Genomic DNA, 23,655 nt, shown 5'->3' with positions numbered 1-23,655 from the left:
GGGTGGGGTGGGGAGGAAGGCCTGTGAGGATAACCCAGAAATGAATGTGGCATGACTTGGTTGCTGCAAGTACCTCAGGAGAAACAACTGGTCGTCAGCCTCATGTAGTGTTAGTAAGATTATGGAAGGCTTCCAAGCCTGACCAATAGTTCCACCTGATACCATCAGCCCTCCCCGCCGCCCCCCAGGGGACACTCCACTAATCCGAGAGGAGCCCTCAGGGTTTTCATCCTACACTGGTTGGGTGCCTCCCACCCCTCAAGAGTACAGGATGAAGGTCAAGGTCATCCTCAGGTGAGGGCCATCAGAGTGAGCAATCAGAGGCCTCAGATGGAATTCACTGTTCATTGGTTCCCCTAGGAATAAACAGGGTAACTGCTTTGGTTGACACTGGTGCTGCACGTACCTTACTACATGGTAATCCTCAGAAATTCTCTGGCCCCCTCTTGTGCTGCACATGGCTGTGGAGGCCAGACTGTAATGGTCAGGGAAGTCCACCTTGCTCTGCAAAGGATGCCCTCCCCTCTACCCCCACCCCTCCATGTCTGGAGGGTATGAGAGCCTCATTTCCCAATCCCAGAGACCACACTGTGCATTTACATCTTGCAAACCTCTACTGGAGAATTCTGCCTTTGAGTATGAGTCATTAAATCCGTACTGAGGGGCAATGCCAACTGTGAAGCTGTTAGTTTACAAGTTTACAGAGTGGTGATGGCCACACAATAACAACTACTGGGAGGACACAAGGAAATAAGGAAAATTATGCAAAACTCCACCGTGTGGGCACTGCATGCCCTGCACACGGTGCCTTTCACAGCCTCGTGTGGCCAGCAAGAAAGCCAGAGGCTCTTGGAGGATGACAGCGGATTACAGAGAACTGTAAGGCAGCTGTGTCTAATGCTGCCACCACATTAGGTACTTTGACTACGGTCTTAGGAACTTATCATTTTGTGCTAGATCTGGCCACATATAACTTTCTTAAGTTATAGGATTCATATTCTCACCATTTATTTTTGAAAACAGCATCACATCATTCAGGAACATGACTTAGAAATTGTAATTCAAGGGTTGGGGATTCAGGAGTGAATCTGATGCTGATTTACATCAAGTTCCTACCATGAGAACTTTCTATTTTGCCGTCTCTCCTATTTGGAACAGCCTTTCCGCATCTGTCTACCTCACTGTTTCTCATTTTAAAATTAAATTTTTGCTCGGTTGCCTGTGCTTTTTCATTTCTCTTGTCCTCAATTATTATTTTCCATTTTAAATCTGTGTGGTTTGAGAGGCAGTCTATTTGAAAAGAGTAAAACAACAACAACAATTTGAATTAGCTGTCCCTATTTAAAAACTGGAAAAGTTGTTTTCACATACACAAAATCAAGATTTCTGGCTTCTTTTAAGTTTGGAAAGAGGGCCCTAGGCCCTCACCACCTGGAGATGAATAACTTTAGACTGAACTGTTGCCTGAAGCCGATTTCTATTAACATGCCCCCCCCCCCATTTAGCCTCTTTTCCCATTAGTTGAGAGAAAAGCCCCAGTATGACCGGAAGGCTGCATTCTCTCTGAGGGGGTGCCCCGGTATGACCGGAAGGCTGCATTCTCTCTGAGGGGGTGCCCCGGTATGACCGAGGCCGATAAGGCTCCCTCTGAGGAGTGTCTCAAGGTGTGACTGGGACCTGTTGAAATGCAAACAGTTAATCTCCTCTGGGAGGACACAGTAATTAGGTGTCCTAGGGGCTAGGCGGTGGATATATGCGAAGGCATAGCATTTGCTGGAACATAATGGGATATGTTAAAGGAAAAAGGCTTTGAGGCCCAGACCCCAATGGATGCTAATTTGATTGACAGCAGTAAAGCAGTTTCACTTCTTTTCAATAAAAGCCATGCGCTGACCCGATTCGATTCCAGGCTCGCTCAGATTCTCTGAATGAGTCCCTTGGGCTCGCTCAGTTTCTCTGACTGAGTCCCTTGGTCTCGCTCTTAACCCTACTTTTGTCTCTGACTCTTTATTCAATCTACGCCGCCCCTCAAGAGAAACCCGTTTGCCCTTGCCACGCTGGACGTGACACTTAACCATGCACCCTTTCCTGGCCAAGTTTTCTACTCAAATAACTTATGGGAGCCAGTGAGAGAAAATCACATTTTTATACTACCTAGCTCTGAGTAGACTGTGGAGAGCCTAGGAATATCCAAGGGGAAACAACCCAGAATCACCATCCAAACTCAAAATGCCTTACAGGGCTTCCTACGAACTCCTAATTTTTCAAGTTGAGAAACTGGTGCTATTGGGTTGTCAGAAAAGTCATGGTGCATTTTTGCAACGAAAAACATAGAAAAAATATGTCATGACTTTTCCGACAACCCAATATTTATATCTTCATGCATGTCCCTGGCAGAAGTAGTGACTAGGATGGGGACCCGTTGCTCTGATGAGGTTGGTTCTCTGGGGCCTGTCTGAAAGAAGGCAGCTTCTGTGTTAACAGAAATTCATAACCTCCTACACAGACCCCTATGACAAGCTGGTGGGAACTAGGAATTCCTGGAAAAACTAAACCCAAAAAACAGCAGCAACAACAACAAACAATGATAGCCAATATCTTTAGGTTCCTTTTGTGATTTCATTCAAAGGGTTCAGGGGATAAGAAAGTACTTGAAAACAATTACTAAGCTCCCTTTTAATGCAGACTTTTTTAGTAATTTTTCTCAGGCTTGCTTAAAAAACTCTAGTACCCAAATGTGCCAATTAAGGGCATACCAAATGCAACAGCAGGCTTCTAATGTGAAGACCACAGTATGGAAGTAGGTTGACTTGTTGGAGGGATTGTTATACAGAGGTTTTCAGTTCTCCCATTTTCCAGATGGATAAATGAGGCCCACTGAAAAGAGATGATTTGCCCAACATCCCACAGCTTTCTATTAGATATTTTTCTCTAGCATGTCAGAGGATGAGGGAGCTGGATGGCCAGAGATGCTTAGCCCTCTGCTCTGATGCCTTCATTTTATAGATGGGGAGCCTCAGGCTCAGAGGACTCACAGTGATCATATTAATAAGGTTCCTCATCTAATACAGATCATGTGAGGAGCTAGTACTCCTTAGGTCTGCATGACAGGCCAGGCACTATGCTAAGGGCTTTAAATGAGCTGTTTAATTTCATTCTCACCACACCCCTACAGAGGAGGGATTATTATCTTCATTTTAAGGATAAGAAAATCGAAGAACAGGGCTGCTCTAGCTTTAGTTTTACCTTCTAAAAAGCAAGGAAACGGAACTAAAACAGCATGCCTGAAACTTCAGTCATTTCTCTTATAGGTGTTCCACCTACATTATTTTTCTCATCAAGTCAGTGTTTTAAAATTAAACTGATTTTAAAAAGAAATACCATAATGTAATTCTAAGCTGCCATGAATAGAACATATTAATACACATACGTAATTAAGAAAATAAATGTTGTCCATCTCCCATCTATATCACCAGAGGCATGGAAACCACCAGAGGCATGGAAACGCACTTTAAAAAAAATCCACTGAATGAAATGAACTTTAGGTCCAGTCCCATCTCTGACTCTGTAAGAACACGGAATCCTGGAGTGTGGTGAGGCCTGGCAGCTGAAAACAATGCTTCAAGAGATACCAGCCATGAAAAGGAACACCACTAAGATCCGCTTGCAAACAAGAAGGCCTCCAGGTTATGTACAGCAAGTGGGTCTCCAGGAGCCTCTGAAGGTGATTTACTCTTGGAAAAGGGAGACATTTTCCCAGTCAGGGGAGGAGTGAGGGGACGACCTTCTCCTCGGGGTAAAGAGGTGAGTGGGGTTTCCTTTGTTGCTCGGGCAGGGGGGCCCTCAGGAGATAGAGACTAGCTGAAGGTGTTCACAGGCAGTATCTTTTTCTTACTTTGCTTTTGGCTATTGAAAAGGAGAAACAGTGGCGACTATTTCAGCTCAACCCTTTGGCATTCAGCAGGCTCCGGGTCTGCTAGCATTACTGAGGGCTTGGAAATGAAAATGTGCCTGTCCAAAGTGCTCTGAAGCTTTGTGACTCAGTGTGGTCAGAGGCCAGCAGCCTAGGCCTCACCTGGGAGTTGGTTAAGAATGCAGAGCCTCAGCCCCATCCCCCTCCCCCGAATTAGAACCTGCATTGTAGCAAGGCCCTAGGTGGTTTGTGTGAATGCTGGGATTTGAATAACACTGCTCTGAGGTACTGCTGATGCTGCTGTTCTGAAGACCATGCTCTGCAGAGCAGTGCTTCCGGGCAGTCACCCCCATACTTGGTTGATCATCAAAATCAGCTAGGGGACTCAAAACACCCCACCGATTCCTGGATTCCAAATTCCAAACGTTCAGATCCAGCACAGCGAAGGCAGGGCCTGGAAATCTGTTATTAAACAAGGTCTCAAGATGATTCCTGCGCTCAGCCAGGTTTGGTGAGTACTTACTGTGTACCAGGCAGAGGCCTAAGCTCTTTACATGTATTAATCCGTTTGGTCCTCACAACAGCCTTAGGAGGTAGGTACTAGTATTAGCCCCATTTTCCAGACGGAAAAACTGAGGCCAAAAAAGTGAGGTAACACCTAAGTTTGAAATGGTGGAGCTATAAGTAGAAGTCAGATAACCTGGCTCTAGAGCAGGGTTTTCCAGCCTCAGGATTATTGACCTCTAGGCCTGTCCTGTGCATTGCAGGATGTTTAACAGCAGCCCTGGCTTCTATCCACTAGTTGCCAGTAGCATACCCCTTCTAGTTGTGTCAAACAAAAATGTCTCCAGACATTGCCAGATGTCCCCCAGGGGGCAAATCACCCTCCGTTGAGAACCACCACTCTGCTTCCTCTCTAAGAACCTTGGTGTTCTCACCAGTAGCTTTTACATTACACGGCCTAACAAGGGAGGAATTATTAGCATCATTTTAAAGCATGACTTACCCAGGGTCACACGGCTTATGAGATGCAAAGCTAGCTGAAGGCTAGAGGTAGACTTGCCCAGTCTTTATTCCTGATTTCTTTTTCATTTCTTCAAGGCACAAGCGTGGATGTCTATGGGATTAGCTACACAGCAACCCTCATTCCTAAAGTGACCTGACTCCTCTGTATCAGTTTTCATTTCTACAGGTGCTTCCCCTAACTATAGTTGATTGGTTCAGGGGTGGCACCTGACCCAAGCTGAACCAATGAATTCCTTCCCTGGATTTTGAGGACCAGACAGAACATCAGATTAGTCTCCTTCTGATGCCTAAAATGGTAAAATGTAAAACTCCAGAGCTGTGGACAGAGCTGGTTGGCATTAAGAGAAAGAGAAGGAGCCAACAGAAGGCCAATCTGAGCATAGGTATCAGAAGCCCTGATGTGGCCTGACTCCCGGGTTTGTGCTGGTTCCAAAGCCTGACTGCCTCAGGATCCTTCTTGGGACTTGGCTGTCCCATGCAAGTTCCCAGGATTTTTCTCATATTGTTTCCTTTTGTTCCCCAGTTACTTTAATGTTAGTTGAATCAGAGTTCTTACAATTTTTCCCTGATAACAAAGTACCTAGTTATTGGGAAACAAACAAACAACAACAACAAAACCCTTTCCTCATGTCAGTAATCTGCTCCTAAAAATTTGATGATCTGTGGAAGCTCACTAATGGATAATTAAGTTCCTATTATTTTGAATAGGAAAAACTTATGTCACATGACATATCAATCCCAACATTCAAAAACATTAAAATTTCTGAAATGTAACTAAAACATAGCAAAAAATATCTGTATATCAGTAACCTGTGATGTTAGGCTATAAATGTTTACAAGGTGATTCTGAACGCAGGTTAATGCGGTTGTTACAAAAAGTTGCTTTGTCTACAGTAACACCTTTCATATCCTATTTGTAAACATTTGTTCTGCTCCCCCAGCTGTCTGTGTGGGATTCTAACATTTGACTGTGTCTAGATTGTGAAACAATGTTAAGAAGAGTCTCAAGACATTGTCCACAGATGGTTTTGTTGAATCTGTTTGTATTGAGTTTGGGGACATACAATATAAATATTTCCTATAGGAACATTATACAGAAAAGTTGTAGTGGGAGAGATACATTCATTCTATGAAGTTTGGACATTAAAAAGATAGACTTTCAATAAATAAAAAGAACAAAAAAGCTAGACATTCTATTAGAAAAACAGTGAAAGGGATTTTCTGTGTGACAATCCTGGATATATGTTAAACAATATATGCATATAAAAAAAAAACACATCCTAACCTGAAATTTCCCTCTCCAGAGGAAATCATGTCCCGAGGTAGTGGCCTGGGGTGGGGACCTTGTCTGGAGGATGTGCTGGACGATGGGGAGCAGGCTTCCCATCTTGAGGACGTTGGTCAGCATAGAGGTCAAGGCTGGGACAGTGGCAGGAGGAAGGGGAGGGCCCACACTGTCCAGATGCTGAAGTCCAAGGTGGGTGTGGGTCCAAGTCCTGACCCGTTGTCTGTTTTGATCCCCTATAGATAAGAAAGGACTATGTGAAGCTCAGCTGTCAGTTCCTGTACCCGTGTCCTCCAGCCTTTCTCGCCAACCTTCAGCCCCTAGAAGTACCAGGCCGCTGGAGGTTTCCTCTACAGGACATTCCCCTTGTCTCCCAACCTTCCCTTCGTCAGCCTTCAGAGACACTGCTTCCCAAACTAGAACAGAGCACCCAGCCTATGTCTCAATAGGGCTTATCACAGACTGTAATTTTACACCAGCATAATTATGGCGAAATGTTTACTGTCCCCACTGGAATGGAAGTTTCCTGAGGGCAGGGGCCTTATCCAGTTTGCTCATTACTATATTGCAGTACAGTGACCAGCTCATGGTTGATAATCAGCATGTTTTGAGAAAAGGCAATTTTGTTGTTGTGTGGACATCATGAGTGCACTTACACAGACCTAGATAGTACAGCCTGCTGCACACCTGGCTATCGTAGAGCCTATTGCTCTGAGGCTACAAATCTGTACAATATGTTACTGTACTGAATACTGCAGGCAATTGTAATGCAATGGTATTTGTATATCTAATTCCTCTTTACTAATGAAACCCTTTTGGTGTAAGGGTTCCTGCTAACCCCTTCACTGTGAATTTTCTTGAGCATTTCTCTTCCTTTTCCTGCAGTTTCCTTTGCTCTTGCCTCTTCTTCGGCTATGTGTTCCTGTTCCAGCTCTACCAATTTCTCATTATTCTTTTCCTCAGGAACCCCCTCTAAGAGCTCCTCCATGTCGTCCTCATCCACACCCAAGTTAAGGTTGTTTGCCATCTCAACACAGCCTTGTTTTTTTGCAACCTCCTTGATTTCTGCAACCTCCTTATCCTTAGCAAGTCCTTTGTATTCATGAATGAACCTCTTTGTGTGTGTGTGTGTGTGTGTGTGTGTGTGTGTGTGTGTGTGTGTGTATAACAGTGTGTTTTTTCCAGGACCCATCAGTTCCAAGTCAAGTTGTCATTTCAATCTAGTTCTGGAGGGCGCAGCTCAGCTCCAAGTCCAGTTGCCATTTTCAATCTAGTTGCAGGGGGCGCAGCCCACCATCCCACACGGGAATTGAACTGGCAATCTTGTTGTTAAGAGCACACACTCTTACCAACTGAGCCATCTGGCCGCCCACTGGCAGCTCAGCTCAAGTCGTCGTCTTCAATCTAGTTGGGGAGGGCACAGCTCACTGGCCCATGTGGGAATCGAACCAGCAGCCCTATTGTTCAGAGCATGCACTCTAAACAACTGAGCAACCCAGCACCCAGGAATGAACCGTTTGAGTGTCTTCTTCCGGCTGCCACTCATGCACTCCTTGGTGACATCACTCCAAGCCCAAGCAAGAACTGTATTAGTGTCTTCAAAGTGTTTTCCTCAGTTTCAGGCAAAGGTCCTCCTCAAGGAGTAGGCCTCAAAAGCTACTCTAACTCCTTGATCCACTGGAGGGACAGAAATCACTTAGATATTGGGTTGGAGACCACCAATAAGTTGAGGATGTCCAGGAGCATTATCAACAATAAGCAGAATCTCAAAAGGTGTATTATTTTCCAAACAGTACTTCTCCATTGTGCTGGCATAGCAATTCCGGAGGGCACCTTGGAAGAGGAGCTGGGTCGTCCATGACTTCTTACTGCTCCTGCAGCACACTGGCAGCGTGTGCTTATGAAATGCTTGAAGGCCCTGGGTTCTCACTGTGCCAGAGCACAAAGAGTTCCCATTTGTAGCCTGCAACATTGCCCCCAAGCAAAACTGTTGTCTTGTTCTTAAAAGCCTGGAAACCTGGCATTGACTTGGCCTCCTGATGGATGAAAGTCCTTTCAGGCACCCATTTCCAGAATAGAAAGGTTTCATCCATATTTAATATTTGCTCTGGAAAGTCATTTTCCTCCACAATCAGTTTATCTAGAGTTTCCAAAAATTCTTCAGCTGCTTTCACATCAGCACTCACAGACTCACCACTCACTTTCACATTCGGTAACATTTACACCATCCAGGGCTAGCGGTCAATTCAACATTGTCATTGGGCCCAGCCTTTTCTTTCAACATCACAAACTTTTTGCTTTGGCCAGGATTGCCATGGTGCAGGGAGGGCTGCACGTCCGTGTCTGGTCTTCATTCCAGGTCATCAGAAGTTTCTCCATATCTGATATAGGCCCTCCTCATATTTTTGTTAGTCTCGTAGCCTTCATTGAAGCAGGTCCTTGAACAACTTTTGTCATCTTATTCCTGTTCTTCAAGATTGTAGCTATCGTGCAATGGGACATGTCTGACTGGCGAGCAATAATCACCACCGATTCTTCCACCTTCGTAGTCCTTAATCACTTTTAATTTCATTTCCAAAACAAGTTTTCAATGTGGCTTCTTCCTGGCAACATTAGCAGTGGATTTTGTATGCTTAGGGACCATGAGGAACAAAAAAACATGAGATGAAATTAAGCATGATAGAAAGTGATGCAATCAAGAGACGCAGTAAAACACGAGATGAATGAGGCTGTGGTCGGCGTAACATGTTATACTGTTTTACAGCAAACTTGTTTTGTAAGTAGGAAGAGTACACTCTAACAAAATGATAAAAAGTATGGTATAGTAAATACATAAACCAGTAACATACTAGTTTATTATCATTATCAAGTATGATGTACTGTGTATATAACTGCATGTGCTATATACTTTTATATCACTGCCAGCACATGGCAAACAGGTGAGTAATGCGTAGCGCTAAGACATCACTAGGAGATAGGCATTTTTCAGCTCCACGTAATTTTATGGGACTACTGCTGTATACGCGGTTTGTTGTTGACAGAAACATGCTGTGTGGAGCAAGACTGTATTTGTTGAATGAATGAATGAATGAATGAATTGAAAGAGAGTATTTGGTGAAATTATGAACAGAGACAGAAAGATGGCCACTTTTTTTTTTAATAAAGATTTTGTTTTATGATGATAGAAAATATTTATGGTTAAAAATTTAGAAGACCTACAGAAACAAAGAGAAAGTATCAGGAGAGTGAAATTATCTCTGGAAATTCTCTTTGCAGCATTGTTTATAACAGCAATAACATACAATCAAATAGAAATAAACCAAATGTCTGTCAATAAGGAGTTGGTACATAAATCATGTGCAATGAGTCCATGATATATCATTAAGCAAGAAAAAAAAGTTAAATGGCAGATCATATCATAGTTTGAAGTAAAATGAATATTATATATGAATAGTCAAATATTCATGGAAAAAACCTGAAAAACTATTCACATAACTTTTAGTGGTATGTTTTTGCGGTAGGGGAGATTTATGGGGAGCTATAACTTGATAATGATTATATTTTATTATTTGATTTTTCTTTAAGAAAGAGCTTTATTGCCTTTGTGTTCTGAAGGGAAATAAAATCAACTACAAAGATTTAAAAACAAAGATAAGGGGGGGAGTGGGGCGGCGGATTGGGGGAGGGGGTTTCACTTTGAAGGGTAAAAAGTATAAGTATTGCACTGTGTTGTATACCTGAAACTAATTAAAAAATAAATAAAATAAAAACAAAGATAAAAGATACATACCTGTAGATTCATTTCAGAGGTAACTGTTGTTAATATTTTAGAGTAGATAGCATATATATTTAGACATATGGATATACATGCAAACATATATATATGTATATATGTATATATTTTAAGATTTTACTGGGGAATTGGGGGAGGGAACAGCGTTGGGGAATTGGGGAAAGGGAACAGACAAGTTGCTGTTCTTTTGTTCTTCAGTCTAGTTGTGGAGGACGTCACTTCACTGGCCCATGTTGGTATTGTGATCATTGCGCTCTTCCTGGCTGAGGCAGTCACTCACTGGCCACTGGACAGCCGCTCACAGCAGTTCATGCTGGCTGCTGGCCACTCACGGTAGCTTATGGCAGCCCACTGCAGCCCCACTGCAGCCCTGCTATAGCCTACGCCGTTGCTGGCAACTCACGGCAGCCCAGTTCCAGGTCGAGCTATTGTTCACCATCTTAGCTGTAGAGGGTGCAGCCTTACTGGCCCTAATGTGGGATTCGAACCGGCAGCCCTACTGCTCAGAGCTTGCACTCCCAAGCCAACTCTTAACCAATGAGCCACTAGGCCGGCCCTGCAAATATATATATTTACAAAAGTGAGATCTAACTGTATAAAGTGCTTTGTAGCAAGCCTTTTTTATGGCCTATACTACTTGAGTTTCCTCCAGCATTAGGGTTTGAAGGCCTATGTGCTGAGAATACACACCTAACATATTTATAGGGCAGTTACTTTGTTTTAATAGTTTCAGAGAAACTTTTCTAGCCTCGGTGAGCTCACAGGCTAATTACAGAGAAATGGCCACGTAACTATATTTAAAGGAAACTGCACATATTAAAAAATAGGGTTGACTTGAGAAGGGAAAAATAAGGTGGTGATTCCACTGTGTGTATCAGGGAATGATACCCAGGGGAGGTGGGTCTTCAGGATGGGCGTGATTTAGATAGCTGGGGATGACAGAGTGGAGAAGGGAGGACTTTGCACGTGGGAGAACAGCATCAGTAGAGGCTCAGTGGTGGAAAGGACGGGATATATTTGGGAACAGTAGATGGCTTAGATATGTTTGGGCATAGGGCACAGAGAGAAGAGAAGTGGAACAACAGGCCGGAGGGTAGGAGGCAGGCAGGTCACCCAGGATTTTCTGAGCCAGATTAAGGTGCTTAGAATACAACCTGTTCCATAGGGAGACCTTGAAGATTCTCCAATGGAAAAGGTGTGCTCAGTGTTATCTGTTGCTGCTCTGAGATAAGGGCCTGGAGGTTCCAAAGCAAAGGCTTTGAATTGTTGAGGCGTCACTAACTTGGTTGCTTTGGAGGGAGCTGCTCGAGCTCCAGATGGGCTACCTCTTGCTATCTTGTACTTCCGCTCCAGCGCTCTGCTCTATCTGTTTTCAGTTATCTGCCAGAAACCTACGGAACATACGGCAGAAGCCCAACTGGCCCATAGTCAGAAGAACACAATGTACCTGAGCATTGGGAGGAGGAGATGATCTGCTATAAAAAGAGGAGAGGTACAGAGAAGATGGGGCCACCCAACGTGCTAGAATTACCAGCCCCCGCCTCACTTCTCTTACTTGGGTGCCTTAGACACCCACAGCCTCAGGCAGGAAGGCTTGCGGCAGCCTCAGACCTCCTCCAGCTGCAGAGGAAACAGGAACACCCTGGCAGGCTCATTACACCCATGTCCAGGTACGTTTCCAGGCAGAACCTTGGTGTCCAGGTAGTTATGGAGTCAAGAGGGCCTGCCTTAGCCTCCTCAGCCCGTTATCTGCTGCCCCATCTCATCTGCTTTGAGAAGGAAGGCTCTGCCCTCTTGCAAATTACAGTGTGCTCAGAATTGGCCATCCCGTTCCCCATGCTTCCATCTTGACCCTCCAATCTATGCTCCACCAAGCAACCAGAGTGATCTTTTAAAAATTATTGATTATATCATAGCCTTCCTCTGCTTAAAACCCTTGAGGGGCTTTCCTCCACTCTTGGAATAACATTCTAACCCGTGATTTGGCTCCTGCTACGTTTCCGTTCTTTCATTATACATCCCTTCCTCCTTGCTCTCTATGCTTTGCCAGTTTCTGGAAGACTCTGAGCTCTCCCTACGTCACAGCACTTTGCTGAAACCTTCCTTAAGATAATTCTTCACATGACTCTTCAAGTGGTTGGCTCTTACATGTCTTTCAGATCTTAAACTTCACCTCCTCAGAGATGCTTTCCCTAACTTCCTGTAGCTCTTCCTAATTCATAGTTGTATATTTACTTCTTTGGTTATTTATTTTCCATCTCCACCGCTAGGTTGTAAAAGTCCATCAATGTAGGGACCGCGTTTATTCATTTATTTATTTATTTATTTATTTTAGCTGAGCCATCCTGCCAACCTGTTGGCAGCTCAGCATCAGCTCAGCTCGGGCCATGAATCGAACCGGCAACCCTGTTGCTCAGAGCTTGCACTCTTGACCAAGCTCTTAACCAACTGAGCCACTCGGTCGCCCCCACATCTATTTTATTCACCCCTATTTCCATAGCACCTAGCATGGTGCCTGGCCAATAGTGGGCACTAAATCATTATTTATTCAATGAGAGGGTGAATTAATGACTAAATGGGACTTGGTTTCCTAATGAATGGGCTGATCTTCTAGAAAGTACAGAGTCCATCTGACTGAGTCACTGCCTGCTGGCTGGCATCCCCTGATGTTCAGGGTCATGAGCCATCTCAGCCTGGCCTGGGGCCCCCTTAGCCTGGCCCCTTTTTGCTTCCATATATCTTCTAGATTCTTGGCCCTGGATGCTATAGCCACTGGAGCTCGAGGGTCTCCAATGCCCATGTCTGACACCCTGGTCCCAGCTTGCCTTGGACCTACGCTCTTTCTGCCTAGACAGGTCCACAATGAATAGTCAGTAGGGGTGAGTAAAGACGTTCACAGTGTACTCCCAATCACAGTTACACCAAAATGTGGCATCAAAATATATCTCTTGTAAATGATTGCCAGTAAAGGTTTCACAAACAAAGCAGGACAGCTGCTGAACTGAGAATGATTTATTTCACACTGTGAGATCAGTACCCAATAGAGCCTCACTGTGGAATCTTTTGACTTCCAATGACTACAGACCATGGGCAGTGGGGCGAGGGGGAAGAAGAGCTGGTGAAGAAAACAACACAACTCAGCTGTCAAAGTGTCTCCTGACTGCTGAGGCCACAAACTCCAGCCACCACAATCAGTTAATCCACACTCAGGGTAACCAGGAGTGGAAATTAGGAGTTATTCTTTCCCAGGATAACTAGGACTTGACCCTATTTACATAACACCTTTACTCAGAGTCCTGGTTTTCAGCCTGTCATGTGTGACTCGCTGTGCACTTTTGGGCAAATTGCTCCCTGTTTTGAAGGCTTAATTTCCCCATCTGCACTTCAATGAGCTGGGTTCTATGGTAGAACCACCGAGCTCTGACCCTACAGTAGTCCATCTGGATGCATGTGCAAGTCTTGAGTCCTGGTTATTATCCCAAAGCTGTCTTCATTTTAGGATTAAAGAAAATTCTCTAGTTAAGCACAGGAAACGTCCAATTTTTTTTTCCCAATGGAACGCTTCACGAATTTGTGTGTCATCCTTGCACAGGGGCCATGCTAATCTTCTCTGTATCATTCCAATTTTAGTATATGTGCTACTGAAGCGAGCACGGGAAATGTCGATTTTTTAATGTTAATTTGCTCCCAGGAGCCGTGTCTGTACTTAACAATGTACAGTTGTTTCTTTTTTTTAAATATATTTTTATATTTTTTTTATTGGGGATTATTGGAGAACAGTGTGTTTCTCCAGGACCCATCGGCTCCAAGTAAAGTAGTTGTTTTAATCTAATTGTGCAGGGCACACCTCAGTGGCCCATGTGGGAATCGAACTGGCAACCTTGCTCTTATGAGCACTGCGCCCTGCGCTCTAACCACCTGAACTAACCGGCTGTCCCCACAGTTGTTTCTTTAGGGCAGTGTTTCTCAAACTTTCATATGCATCAGAATCTCCTGGATGTCTCTTAAAATACAGATTGCTGGGCACCATCCCTAGAGTTTATGATTCAGTAGGTCCGCGATGGGGCTGAAGAATTTTCATTTATAACAAGTTTCAAGAGGATACTGATGCAGCTGGACTGGGGACCAACTTTGAGAACTGTCTTAAGACATTGAAATCTGATCATTAATTAGGGTTGTGTTCCCAGAGGGACAGCTGTCAACATTGGATGAGAGGCTCCCTGGGACCTCATTGGGACCTACCATCCTACCCCATTTCAGGCAAGGAGAGGATAAGGTACCCCCCCCCAGAGGGCTTGTTCCCGGAGCCAGGTGCAGGGCTGACACCCTAGGCTGTATCACCGTATCCCCACAGTCTATCAAGGGACTGTTGAGTCTGTGGGAGAGGAACTTGGACTTTGTTGGGTTCAGAAGTATATTCTGGGGAGAAAGCAAGACAGGCCTTTCTCTAACACAAGGCTGAATGGAAAGATGTATGGTAGGAACCCTGGCAGATATGACAGGTGCCAACACCTGCTGGTGCCCACTGTGCCTCCTCATTTCCTTGAAGAGCTCTGAAAATCACTCACTAACTCATTTTAGATATTTTGTGAGTGGCTACTGAGTGTCTGGAGCTGTGCAAGGCACTAGGATCAAGACCAGTGACTAAGACAAGCAGGGCCCCTTTCTCCTGGAGCTATAGGCCAAGTGGATTAATGAGTTCCTTCTAATGGTTGTGTAAGCCCCTATTTCCCATTATGAAATGTATTTCTGGCAGTTTTCTGCCCGAAACACTTAAGTTTCCTACCCTACACCCTGACTGCTAGGAAGCAGGAAGGTACAGGACAAGATGACCTCCAAGTTCTTTCCTACTCTCAATTTCTATGACGTCATGATATTGTCCCATGGCAGAAAAAGCAGTCCACAAAAACCAGGTGTTTTTACCGGGAAATGAGGTGATGCTACAGGAGCAAGAGGTGGCCCAGCCCCCACCTCGCTCCCCTGGCTGCGTCTCCAGGCCCTGGCTTGCCCAAGCAGAAGTAAGTTTGATATGCGCTGCAGTGGCTCTCCCAGGTCCTTTGCTCTTTCTTGTTCCCTCGGCACTGATGCTAACTGGGTCCAACTGTACCCAGGGTTCCAGGACAGGTGGCCTGACCGTAACTTGGGGGTGTTTTGGGGACAAGTGGTAAAGAACATTTTCTCCCTCTGCTGCCTTGTGAGTGCTTGAGAAAGCTCCTTGTGAAATGAGTAGAGTTGTGACAGAAAACCCACGGGTGCCAGCCAGTACCAGACTCAGACCCTGCCCTGCACAGGATCTGTGGGAGAAATCCTGGGTGTGAGCGCTGCCTGCACGATACTTAATACTCATGACCTCATTTAACCCTCTCAACAACTCTCAGTAGGGTTTATTCTCACTATGTTACCTATGGCCCAGAAATGGGAGAGCTTTGCCCAAGGCCACACAGCTAATATGGGAGCAGCAAAGCTGGGATGGGAATGAATGTATGTTTCTGGGGTCTTAACCACAGGTTGTCCTGTAACTCGGAAGCAATTTAGTTCAACATTCTCTTTTAGTTCAACATTCTTTTTCCTCCCTAAAAAACGCTTGAATGTTTCCTACTACAGCTAGTGCTCAAGCATGTCTAGACAAACCTCAATCAGACTGGCCCCTTAAACCTTCAAGGACAGATGATAGATATCTGTGTAAGACCTTTGGCACTTAAACAGCCTTCTTTAAAACCCCCTTATAAGACCGCACCATACTCATTACTTCCCCAATCTTCCTTCGTGTGCAATTTAAGAGATTGATAAAAAAGATGCCTCCTTTGTTCATTCATTCATTTTGCAAACCTTTAACAGAGCTCCTTGGGCTCAGGCTCTGTGCTAGGTTAGGACGATACAGGAGTAAATGAGGCCGGGTCACTGACCTCTGGTTGCTCACAGTCTGGGCAGCTAGTCTGTTCCATGCTAGAATCAGCTAACCTTTTACTGAACAATTACTGTGTGCCAGGCACTGTTTTAAGTGCTCCGCCATGGATCACCTCAATTTATTCTTAACAATAGTTTGAGGTAGATACTATTATCATCCCCATTTATAGATGAGAAAATTAAAGCTAAGACAAGCCCAGTAACTTATCCCAGGTAACACAGCTAATAAGTGGCAGAGCTGGGATTTGAGCTCAGCTCTGACTCACTCCAAAACCAGTGCTCATTTCCACAATGTTCTGCTGACCCAGGTCAATGTCAAACCTGGGATTCTTTGATTTTGCTGGCAAAAGTTTCATCTACCTCTGTCAGTGGAAGCAGATAATGCTTTATGGATGTCCTCACTGGCAACACCATTTCTCCAATAACCTTCGTTGTGGAGGGCGCCAATTGCTATCAGCTTCCCGTTGGCAGCTTGTGGCCCCTAAGCTCAAGGCGTTGTGTTCATTCTTAGTTGCGGGTGGGCGTAGCCACCATCCCATGTGGGAGTTTAACTAGCAGCCTTGTTGTTAAGAGCGCACGCTGTATCCACTGAGCCATCCGGGCGGCAGCTCAGCTCAAGGTACCAAGTTCAGTCTTAGTCGAGGATGGGCGTAGGCCAACATCAAACAGGCAACCTTGTTGTTACACAAGCTGAGCCATCCTGCCACCTGTTGGCAGCTCAGTGACAGCTTAGCTTGGGCGCAATGTCACTGGCCCATGTAGGAATCGAATCAGCAGCCTTAGTTGCTCAGAGCTCGCACTCTTAAGCCAACTCTTAGCCAACTGAGTCACTTGGCTGGCCCCCCTCTTTTTGATTCTCCATTTTTATTATTATATTTTTTAATTTTCAAGAGCTTTCTTTTTTTAAAAAATATTTTTAAAAGCACATTACTCTTATTTCATGATTGCAATATGTTATATCTTGCATCTTGTGAGGATACTTTTGTGTGTTGACATTTTGCAGTCTCCTCCAAGGTCCTTTCGTGTGTTTATGCATTTGATTATTATTCTAACTTTTACCTTAGAGACTTTTCTCAGATGTCTGGTAATCTCATAAATTTTTAATTAACCTTCAGAGGTATAATTTATATACCATAAAGTTCCAATATTTTAACTGTCTAGGTTATGGCTTTCAACAAATGTATAAACCAATATAACCACAATTTCAGTCAAGATGTAGATTAGCATCACCCTGAAAGCTCTCGAGTCCCTCTGCAGTCAGGCCCCACCCCATATATCCCAATCAACCACTGATCACCTTTCTGTCACTAGCTTTTGCTCATTCTATAAGTTTATATAAATCGAATCATACAATATGTAGTTTTTGTGACTAGTTTCTTCCACTTAGCATAATGAGATTCATCCATGTTTTTTGCATGCATCAGTAGTTCCTTCCTGCTATAGATGCCACAGTTTACCAATTCACCTATTGATAAATGTTTGGATTGTTACTAGTTTAGCTTTACTAACCTGTATGCTGTGAACATATGAGTACAAGTCTTTGTGTGGGCCACAGCCAGGACTATGGTGAGGCAAGCTAGGAAGCCTAGGTCACAAAATTTAAGAAGGCGCTCGCTCTCTTGTTCCCATTAGTGCCAATGCTGCACTCGCACAACCCTAAGAGTGACTGCCTTCTTAAATTCTCCACCTGAGGCATCTTGCTTGCCTTACCCTAGTCCAGACCCTGGTGTGAATATATGTTTTGATTTTTCTTGGGTAAATACCTAGGAGTGGAATTGCTGGATCACAGGATAAGCACGTGTGTAACTTTATAAAAAACTGTCAAATCGTTTTCCATAGTGGTTGCACCATTGTACATTCCCACCACCAATGTATATTTTCTTACCAATACATGTATTTTCAGTCTTTTTTTCTCTGTTGCCACGGATGGATTGCTTCCTGCAAACAGGGCTCATCTGTGTGATTCTTTCTGTGAATCTCATCTTCTTGGTTTCCCTATTCAAACCAGACTCGGGGGAGCTTCTGTTGATAGTCTTGCTGAGCAGTTTCCACACCTGTTGGTGCAAACAGAAGGGATATAGCTGTGCAGCTCTGAGTGAGCTCTTCATCTTCAGGAAAAGACTTTCTACTGGTGCTTTTCTGAGATCTGCCTCCATTGGGTCCCTTCACTAGTCTCTGAGTTTCTTTCCCATTCTCCGCAATAGCTTCTTTATGATTTCAACTGCTTTTGTTAGCCCTGACACATATTTTGGTACCTGTGTATTCTATTTATCTTCCAGCTTTGCTGAAAATAGAATTTGCAGGGTTTTTTTTTCTTTTTTGGTTTTGCATAGTTTCTAGAATAAAAGAGTCAAAATGCTTACGTATGTATACATCCATTTTGAACTAGAAATCTTTTTTGTTTATATTTCTGAGTAAGCTGTGGGAGCAGAGGTGGAGACTTGTGTATTTAAGAAAAGTTATCTGGGAACCATAAGAGGTGTTATTGTACGTTCATTTCTAATTAGGACTGCATAATGATAAGGTTGATAGAGTCCTAACAGTATCTGATAATGATGTAGCCTTTTTTTTTCTTTTTTAAAGAAATTTTATCGGGGAACAGTGTGTTTCTCCAGGACTCATCAGCCAAGTCAAGTAGTTGTCTTCAATCTAGTTGTGGAGGGTGCAGCTCCACAGCCCATGTGGAAATTGAACTGGCAACCTTGGTGTTATAGAGCTTGTGCTCTAACCACCTGAGCTAACCGGCAGCCCCAGATGTCACCTTTTTTCAAGGGTCTTTGTAATAAGGGTGTGGTAGTCAGGTGTAAGAAGGGATCCTTATTTACAGTCAATGCATCTAAGGAGCAGATTAGGGAAGGCAAATTCCCACTTGCATCAGTAATTCCAATAGGGAGCTGTGTTTTCTTGGTTTTCTTGGGTAAGACTTCAGGGGCAGCCATAGACTCAGTGATATTCCAGGCACGGAGAAGACCTAAAGGGTGCATTCACTGACTTGCTCAGCAGCATTCCAAGTGCAGTTCCTGGCACCGAGCAGTCAGCAAACTGGTAGGTTCTTCCAGGGAGGGGATAAACTCACTGGCCTTCCTATTTTGAATTAAGCATGAATCTTTATTACTTTCTCTTTCTCTGGTGAGATGAACCAACTGGAGTAGGTTTTTTTTAAAAAATTAAGTATGTTTTAATCATATATAAAGTAATATGTTTATTAAAGAATTTCAACAGAATAGACAGTGAAGGGTAAAAGCCTTAAGCAAAACAATAAGTACTGATATTCATGATTCTCAATTTTAATACCACAAATCTGTACATTTCTGTGTGTATATAAATATAAATAAATAAACACATATATATATATTTATATAAATACATCGTGTAAGGTTTGAAGAACAATACTAATGTAGTGGTAACTTTAAATCTTTGGAGAGAAAAATGAATTTGGGAGAAGGGAAATTTTCACTGTTAATATACTGTCTAATGTTCCTAATAAGAATATATTAATGTATTACTAATATAATTTTTAGTAACTATTTCAACAGCTTATTGAAGTATACTTTATATACAATAAACTGCACATATTTAAAGTGTATAACTGGATAAGTTTCAACATATATATATATATATATATATATATATATATATTCATCTGTGAAACCATACCATAATCAAGATAGTGAATATATTTGTCACCTTGAAAGTTTCCTTATGCCCCTTAATAATCATTCTCTCCTCTCCTGATCTCCCTATCCATTTCCAGGCAACCACTGATGTTTTCTGTCACCGTGGATTATTTTAAATTTTCTAGGACATTATATAAATGAAATATTTTTTCGGACTTCTTTCACTTGCATCATTATTCTGAGATTTATCTATTTTGTACCTGCACCAATAGTTCCTTTTTTTTGGCTCAGTAGCTTCATAATTTAAAAAAGGAAAACCTGCTAATAGGAGGAGGAAAGAGAAGCACAGATAACACATGCACCTCAAACATACTGAAATGTTGCCATTCATTTAAAATGTTGCTTAAAATTTTTAAATCTATTAAAAAGAAAATGTGGCCTTACCTCACCGTTCCATTTCCAGTAGCAATCACAAATGAGTTTGTGTAAACTTCTAAAAATACGACTAGATCATTTTTATTTTATTTTTATTTTATTTTTTTTTTAAATATTTTTTTTTATTTATTTTATTGGGGAATTGGGGGGATGGGAACAGTGCTGGGGAATTGGGGGAAGGGGAACAGACAAGTTGCTGTCGTTTTGTTCTTCAGTCTAGTTGTGGAGGACGTTGCTTCACTGGCCCAAGTTGGCACCATCATTGCGCTCTTCCCAGGTGAGGCAGATCAGTCGCCGGCTTCTGGACGGCCGCTCACTGTGGCTGCAGGCCGCTCACGCTGGCTGCTGGCTACACACGGTTAGCCCATGGCAACACACTGCCACAGGGGCTGCAGCCCACGCCGTCGCCGGCGACCCACGGCAGCCCAGCTCCAGGTTGAGCTGTTGTTCAGCATCTTAGCTGTAGAGGGCAGTGTCACTGGCCCTCATATGTGGGATCCGAACCGGGGCCCTCTGGCATCCCAAGCGAGTTCTTAACCATCGCGCCACTCGGCCGGCCCACGACTAGATCATTTTTAAACAGATGTATTATTTCTTGATTATAAAAGCAATACGTTCTCATTGAGACGCGGGAAAGAAAATACAGCGGGGGGTAAAAACAATAAGCCCCTACTCAGGACAGTGTTCTTCGACTCGAGACTCACTGCGCATGCTCCGAGACCGACGCCCCGCCCAGTTTCCTGCCCTCAGTCTCCAGGACTACGGTCCTTCCCGCAGTGGCAGCAACAGGTCGCCAGGGGGTGCTGCGGGAGCGCGCCGTGGAGCACCGCGAAAGGGGAGGAGCTACGGCCCGCGGGAGCTTGTGACCTGGGCCTGGGCTGGGCCACCTCGATCACGTGACGAGGTCCGGAAGCGGCTGCGGGGCAGCGAAGCGGGATGGCGAGGCCTCCGCGCTGAGGCAGGGCAGGGGTGGGCTGCACTGAGGCAAGAGTTAGAGCCGGAGAGGAGCCCGAGCCGGAGCCTGAACGGTGAGTCCGCGCGCTGACAGGCTGTGACGGGCGGCCAGTCACCGCCTTCCTCAGGGACGCCGCGTCGCCTTCCTCAGGGACGCCGCGGATGCTCCGGGTCAGGCACCCACCCGCCTGGAGCGCGGGTCCGAGTCTCCTTGGCTCCCGCACCTCAGCTGTGGCCCCCGGCGGGCACCCGTCCTGGGCTGAGGCGCACCGGAGCCTCCGTGACCCCTCACGCTGTCCCGCTTGACCTCCCGGTTCTGTGGGACAGGTGTGGACGCTGAGGTCCCTAGATGGGAACGATGACCCGAACGACCAGCCAGGGCTTCTGAACGCCTCCCAGAGGCGCCCGGCCGTCTCGGGCCAGTCCCCGGCCCTCTGTGGCAGCCCTGCGGGGGACTTGCTCACAGCGGGTCTGTGGGTCACGGAGTACCATGCTGCGGGGACCTTGGGAAATCTGGTGCCACCCCCGCCCCCTCGTCCCCAGGACAGTCGGGGGGGAATCGAGGCCCGGGAAGGCGCGGGGGCTTGCCTGAGGTCACCCGGGGAATTGCTTGCAGAATCCAGGTCTCCGTGAGCCCCGGCAGCCCTTTGCGTTTCCCCGCATGCCTCCTGCAGAAAACTTGACATGTGAAAAGTCACCCTTTCCCTGTCCCGTTCTGTCTTATTCCTACCCCCGGCCCCCGGTTTTTTGTTTGTTTGTTTGTTTGTTTAGCTCTGCATTGTCCATTCCCGGGATTGGAGTGGCTCTGGGTGTGGTTCCCCGTTTCAGTGTTCAGGTTTTTTTTTTTTTTTTCCCTGCAAACTCATCATTCTGGAGCTTTTGTTTCCAGCCGTCCTGCAATTTGGGTGTAAGTCATACCAAAATATGAACTCAGCATGGGGGGCGTGGAGGGAGGCGCGCTCCTGGGAGGGCAGGTGGCTTCCGGCCGAGGTGGTGGGGAGCCCCGGCGTCGACCTGAAGCCGAGACAGATTGTCGCTGGATGTTTCTGTGAAGCTGCTCAGGTTTGGGGAATGCGGGTTGCTTGGAGGGAGGGACGGGAGGCTTGCTGAAATACGAGAGCAGCCCGGTGTGATATGATGGAAAGAGCCGCGACTAGGGAACGGGGAGATGGTGTCCCCGCCCTGACACCTGCGTGGCAACCTTGGGCCACCCCAGTCCCGGCTTGGGTTGACGTTTCCCGGTGTGTGCAGCCCGGAGGGCCTCTCTGCGCTGACATTCTCGGCATCTAGGTCTGTTTTCTAATCAGAGGGTTTGTTTTTGTTTTGTTTTGTTTTTCTTCTTCTCCAGGGTACGTTAGTATGTGCCTTGCCACGAGACTTAATCCAGTTGTCCAGGAAGCAGTTCCCCTGCTTATTTCTAGGTTGCCACGAAACCCTTCTCCGCTTTCTTCCTACCTCCTCCCTGTGTTATGGCCAAGCGACATGACGGCAGCAGGAAACGATTTTGACTGCCTTTTATTACTTTAAATAGGATCAAGGCCCTCTTTGACTCTAGTCAAGAGACTAGTGTACAGTAATTAACTTGTGCATTTAGAGCCTGTTTTCGACTTCTTGAAGTCAGGAAGTACAGGGACCCAGAAGGCGTGACCGTTCGCGCTGAGTTTGAGACTTGGTCTGGGATGGAGGCTGTATGCAGCGGGGCAGCTCTGAGGATGATATCAAGTCCCTCTGTTTTCTGATTGTGCCATTTATAATTGCCTGCACTTGGGCCCATATTTCCCCTTGACTGTTCATTCGGACTCATCCTTGTGGCAGCTTCAAGTGCTCAGAGCTGCCTTTGTCTATCTTAAAGGAGAGGTTTCCATTTCTTTGGTCACGGCTCAGGGACGACAGCTAGGACCAGTGGATGGAAGTGCCGTAAGGGAAGTGGTTTCTGGGTGAGCGTAAGAACCTTCCAAGAATTAGCCCTCTCTCACATTGCAGCACAGAGCATGGAAGTCCCTGTCACTGAGCTAATTGTCACCGGGCAATTACTGGCACTTTGGGGATGTTGTAGATTAGATTATTGTGTTGGGTAGAGGGTTGGACTAGATAAAGTTTTAAGTTTTCTTCCAACTCTGAGGTTCTGAGCAATTCTAGGACTGGACTTGTTCACATGCGGGACATAAAGTAGAATAGACGTCCTTTTTTGTGAATGCTTTATTTTCCCCTTGCTTCAGATAGCTATTCTCATGTTAAGTACTCCTGCCTTTTCTTTTTCTCTTTTATCCCCCTCTCCCCTCCCAGTGAATACATCTTCTTTAAATGTTTAATATCTCTTTGAGGGTCTGATGCTGAAGAGTCATTGCTATTAATAATATATTTCTTTTTCACACCCTAACTTGAAGCAAGATATCCTAGAACTGGGTGAGTGAATAGACGTTGGTGTCTACTTTTGCTGGTCTGGTCCTGGTAACCCCTTCCAGACATGGGTGACTGACTAACCACTAACACCTAGCTTTTCTCTTTTTCCCACGGAGGAAACTCACATTGAGTGTGTTTCATTTAATCCAGGCCTTAGAGCAGCGGTTCTCAACCTTCCTAATGCCACGACCCCTTAATACAGTTCCTCATGTTGTGGTGACCCCCAACCATAAAATGATTTTCGTTGCTACTCTATAACTGTAATTTTGCTACTGTTATGAATTGTAATGTAAATATCTTTTTGTTTTCCGATGGTCTTAGG

At 45.0% G+C, this 23,655-nt stretch overlaps 2 protein-coding genes across 5 annotated transcripts in view; one reads left to right on the top strand and one right to left on the bottom strand.

The window, feature by feature from the left end:
* Positions 1-6,352, bottom strand: part of SLC36A2 (solute carrier family 36 member 2) — a 34,843-nt gene extending 28,491 nt beyond the window's left edge. The window contains exon 1 of one of the 3 annotated variants that reach the window (XM_019627255.1): positions 6,225-6,352. In XM_019627255.1, the coding sequence (XP_019482800.1) occupies positions 6,225-6,253 (29 nt within the window). In that variant the 5' untranslated portion in view covers positions 6,254-6,352. The remainder of the gene's footprint in view (positions 1-6,224) is intronic. The other 2 variants (XM_019627259.1, XM_019627257.1) reach the window with 2 other exon arrangements.
* A 14,507-nt stretch (positions 6,353-20,859) lies between these two features.
* Positions 20,860-23,655, top strand: part of SLC36A1 (solute carrier family 36 member 1) — a 149,240-nt gene continuing 146,444 nt past the window's right edge. Inside the window, exon 1 of one of the 2 annotated variants that reach the window (XM_019627235.1) lies at positions 20,860-21,004. The gene's annotated coding sequence lies outside the window, so the exon portion shown is untranslated. The remainder of the gene's footprint in view (positions 21,005-23,655) is intronic. The other variant, XM_019627233.1, reaches the window with a different exon arrangement.

Source organism: Hipposideros armiger, unplaced genomic scaffold (genome assembly GCF_001890085.2).
Source record: "Hipposideros armiger isolate ML-2016 unplaced genomic scaffold, ASM189008v1 scaffold_725, whole genome shotgun sequence".
In the NCBI taxonomy this organism is placed as follows: Eukaryota; Metazoa; Chordata; class Mammalia; order Chiroptera; family Hipposideridae; genus Hipposideros; species Hipposideros armiger.
This window is presented reverse-complemented; position numbering and strand designations above follow the sequence as displayed.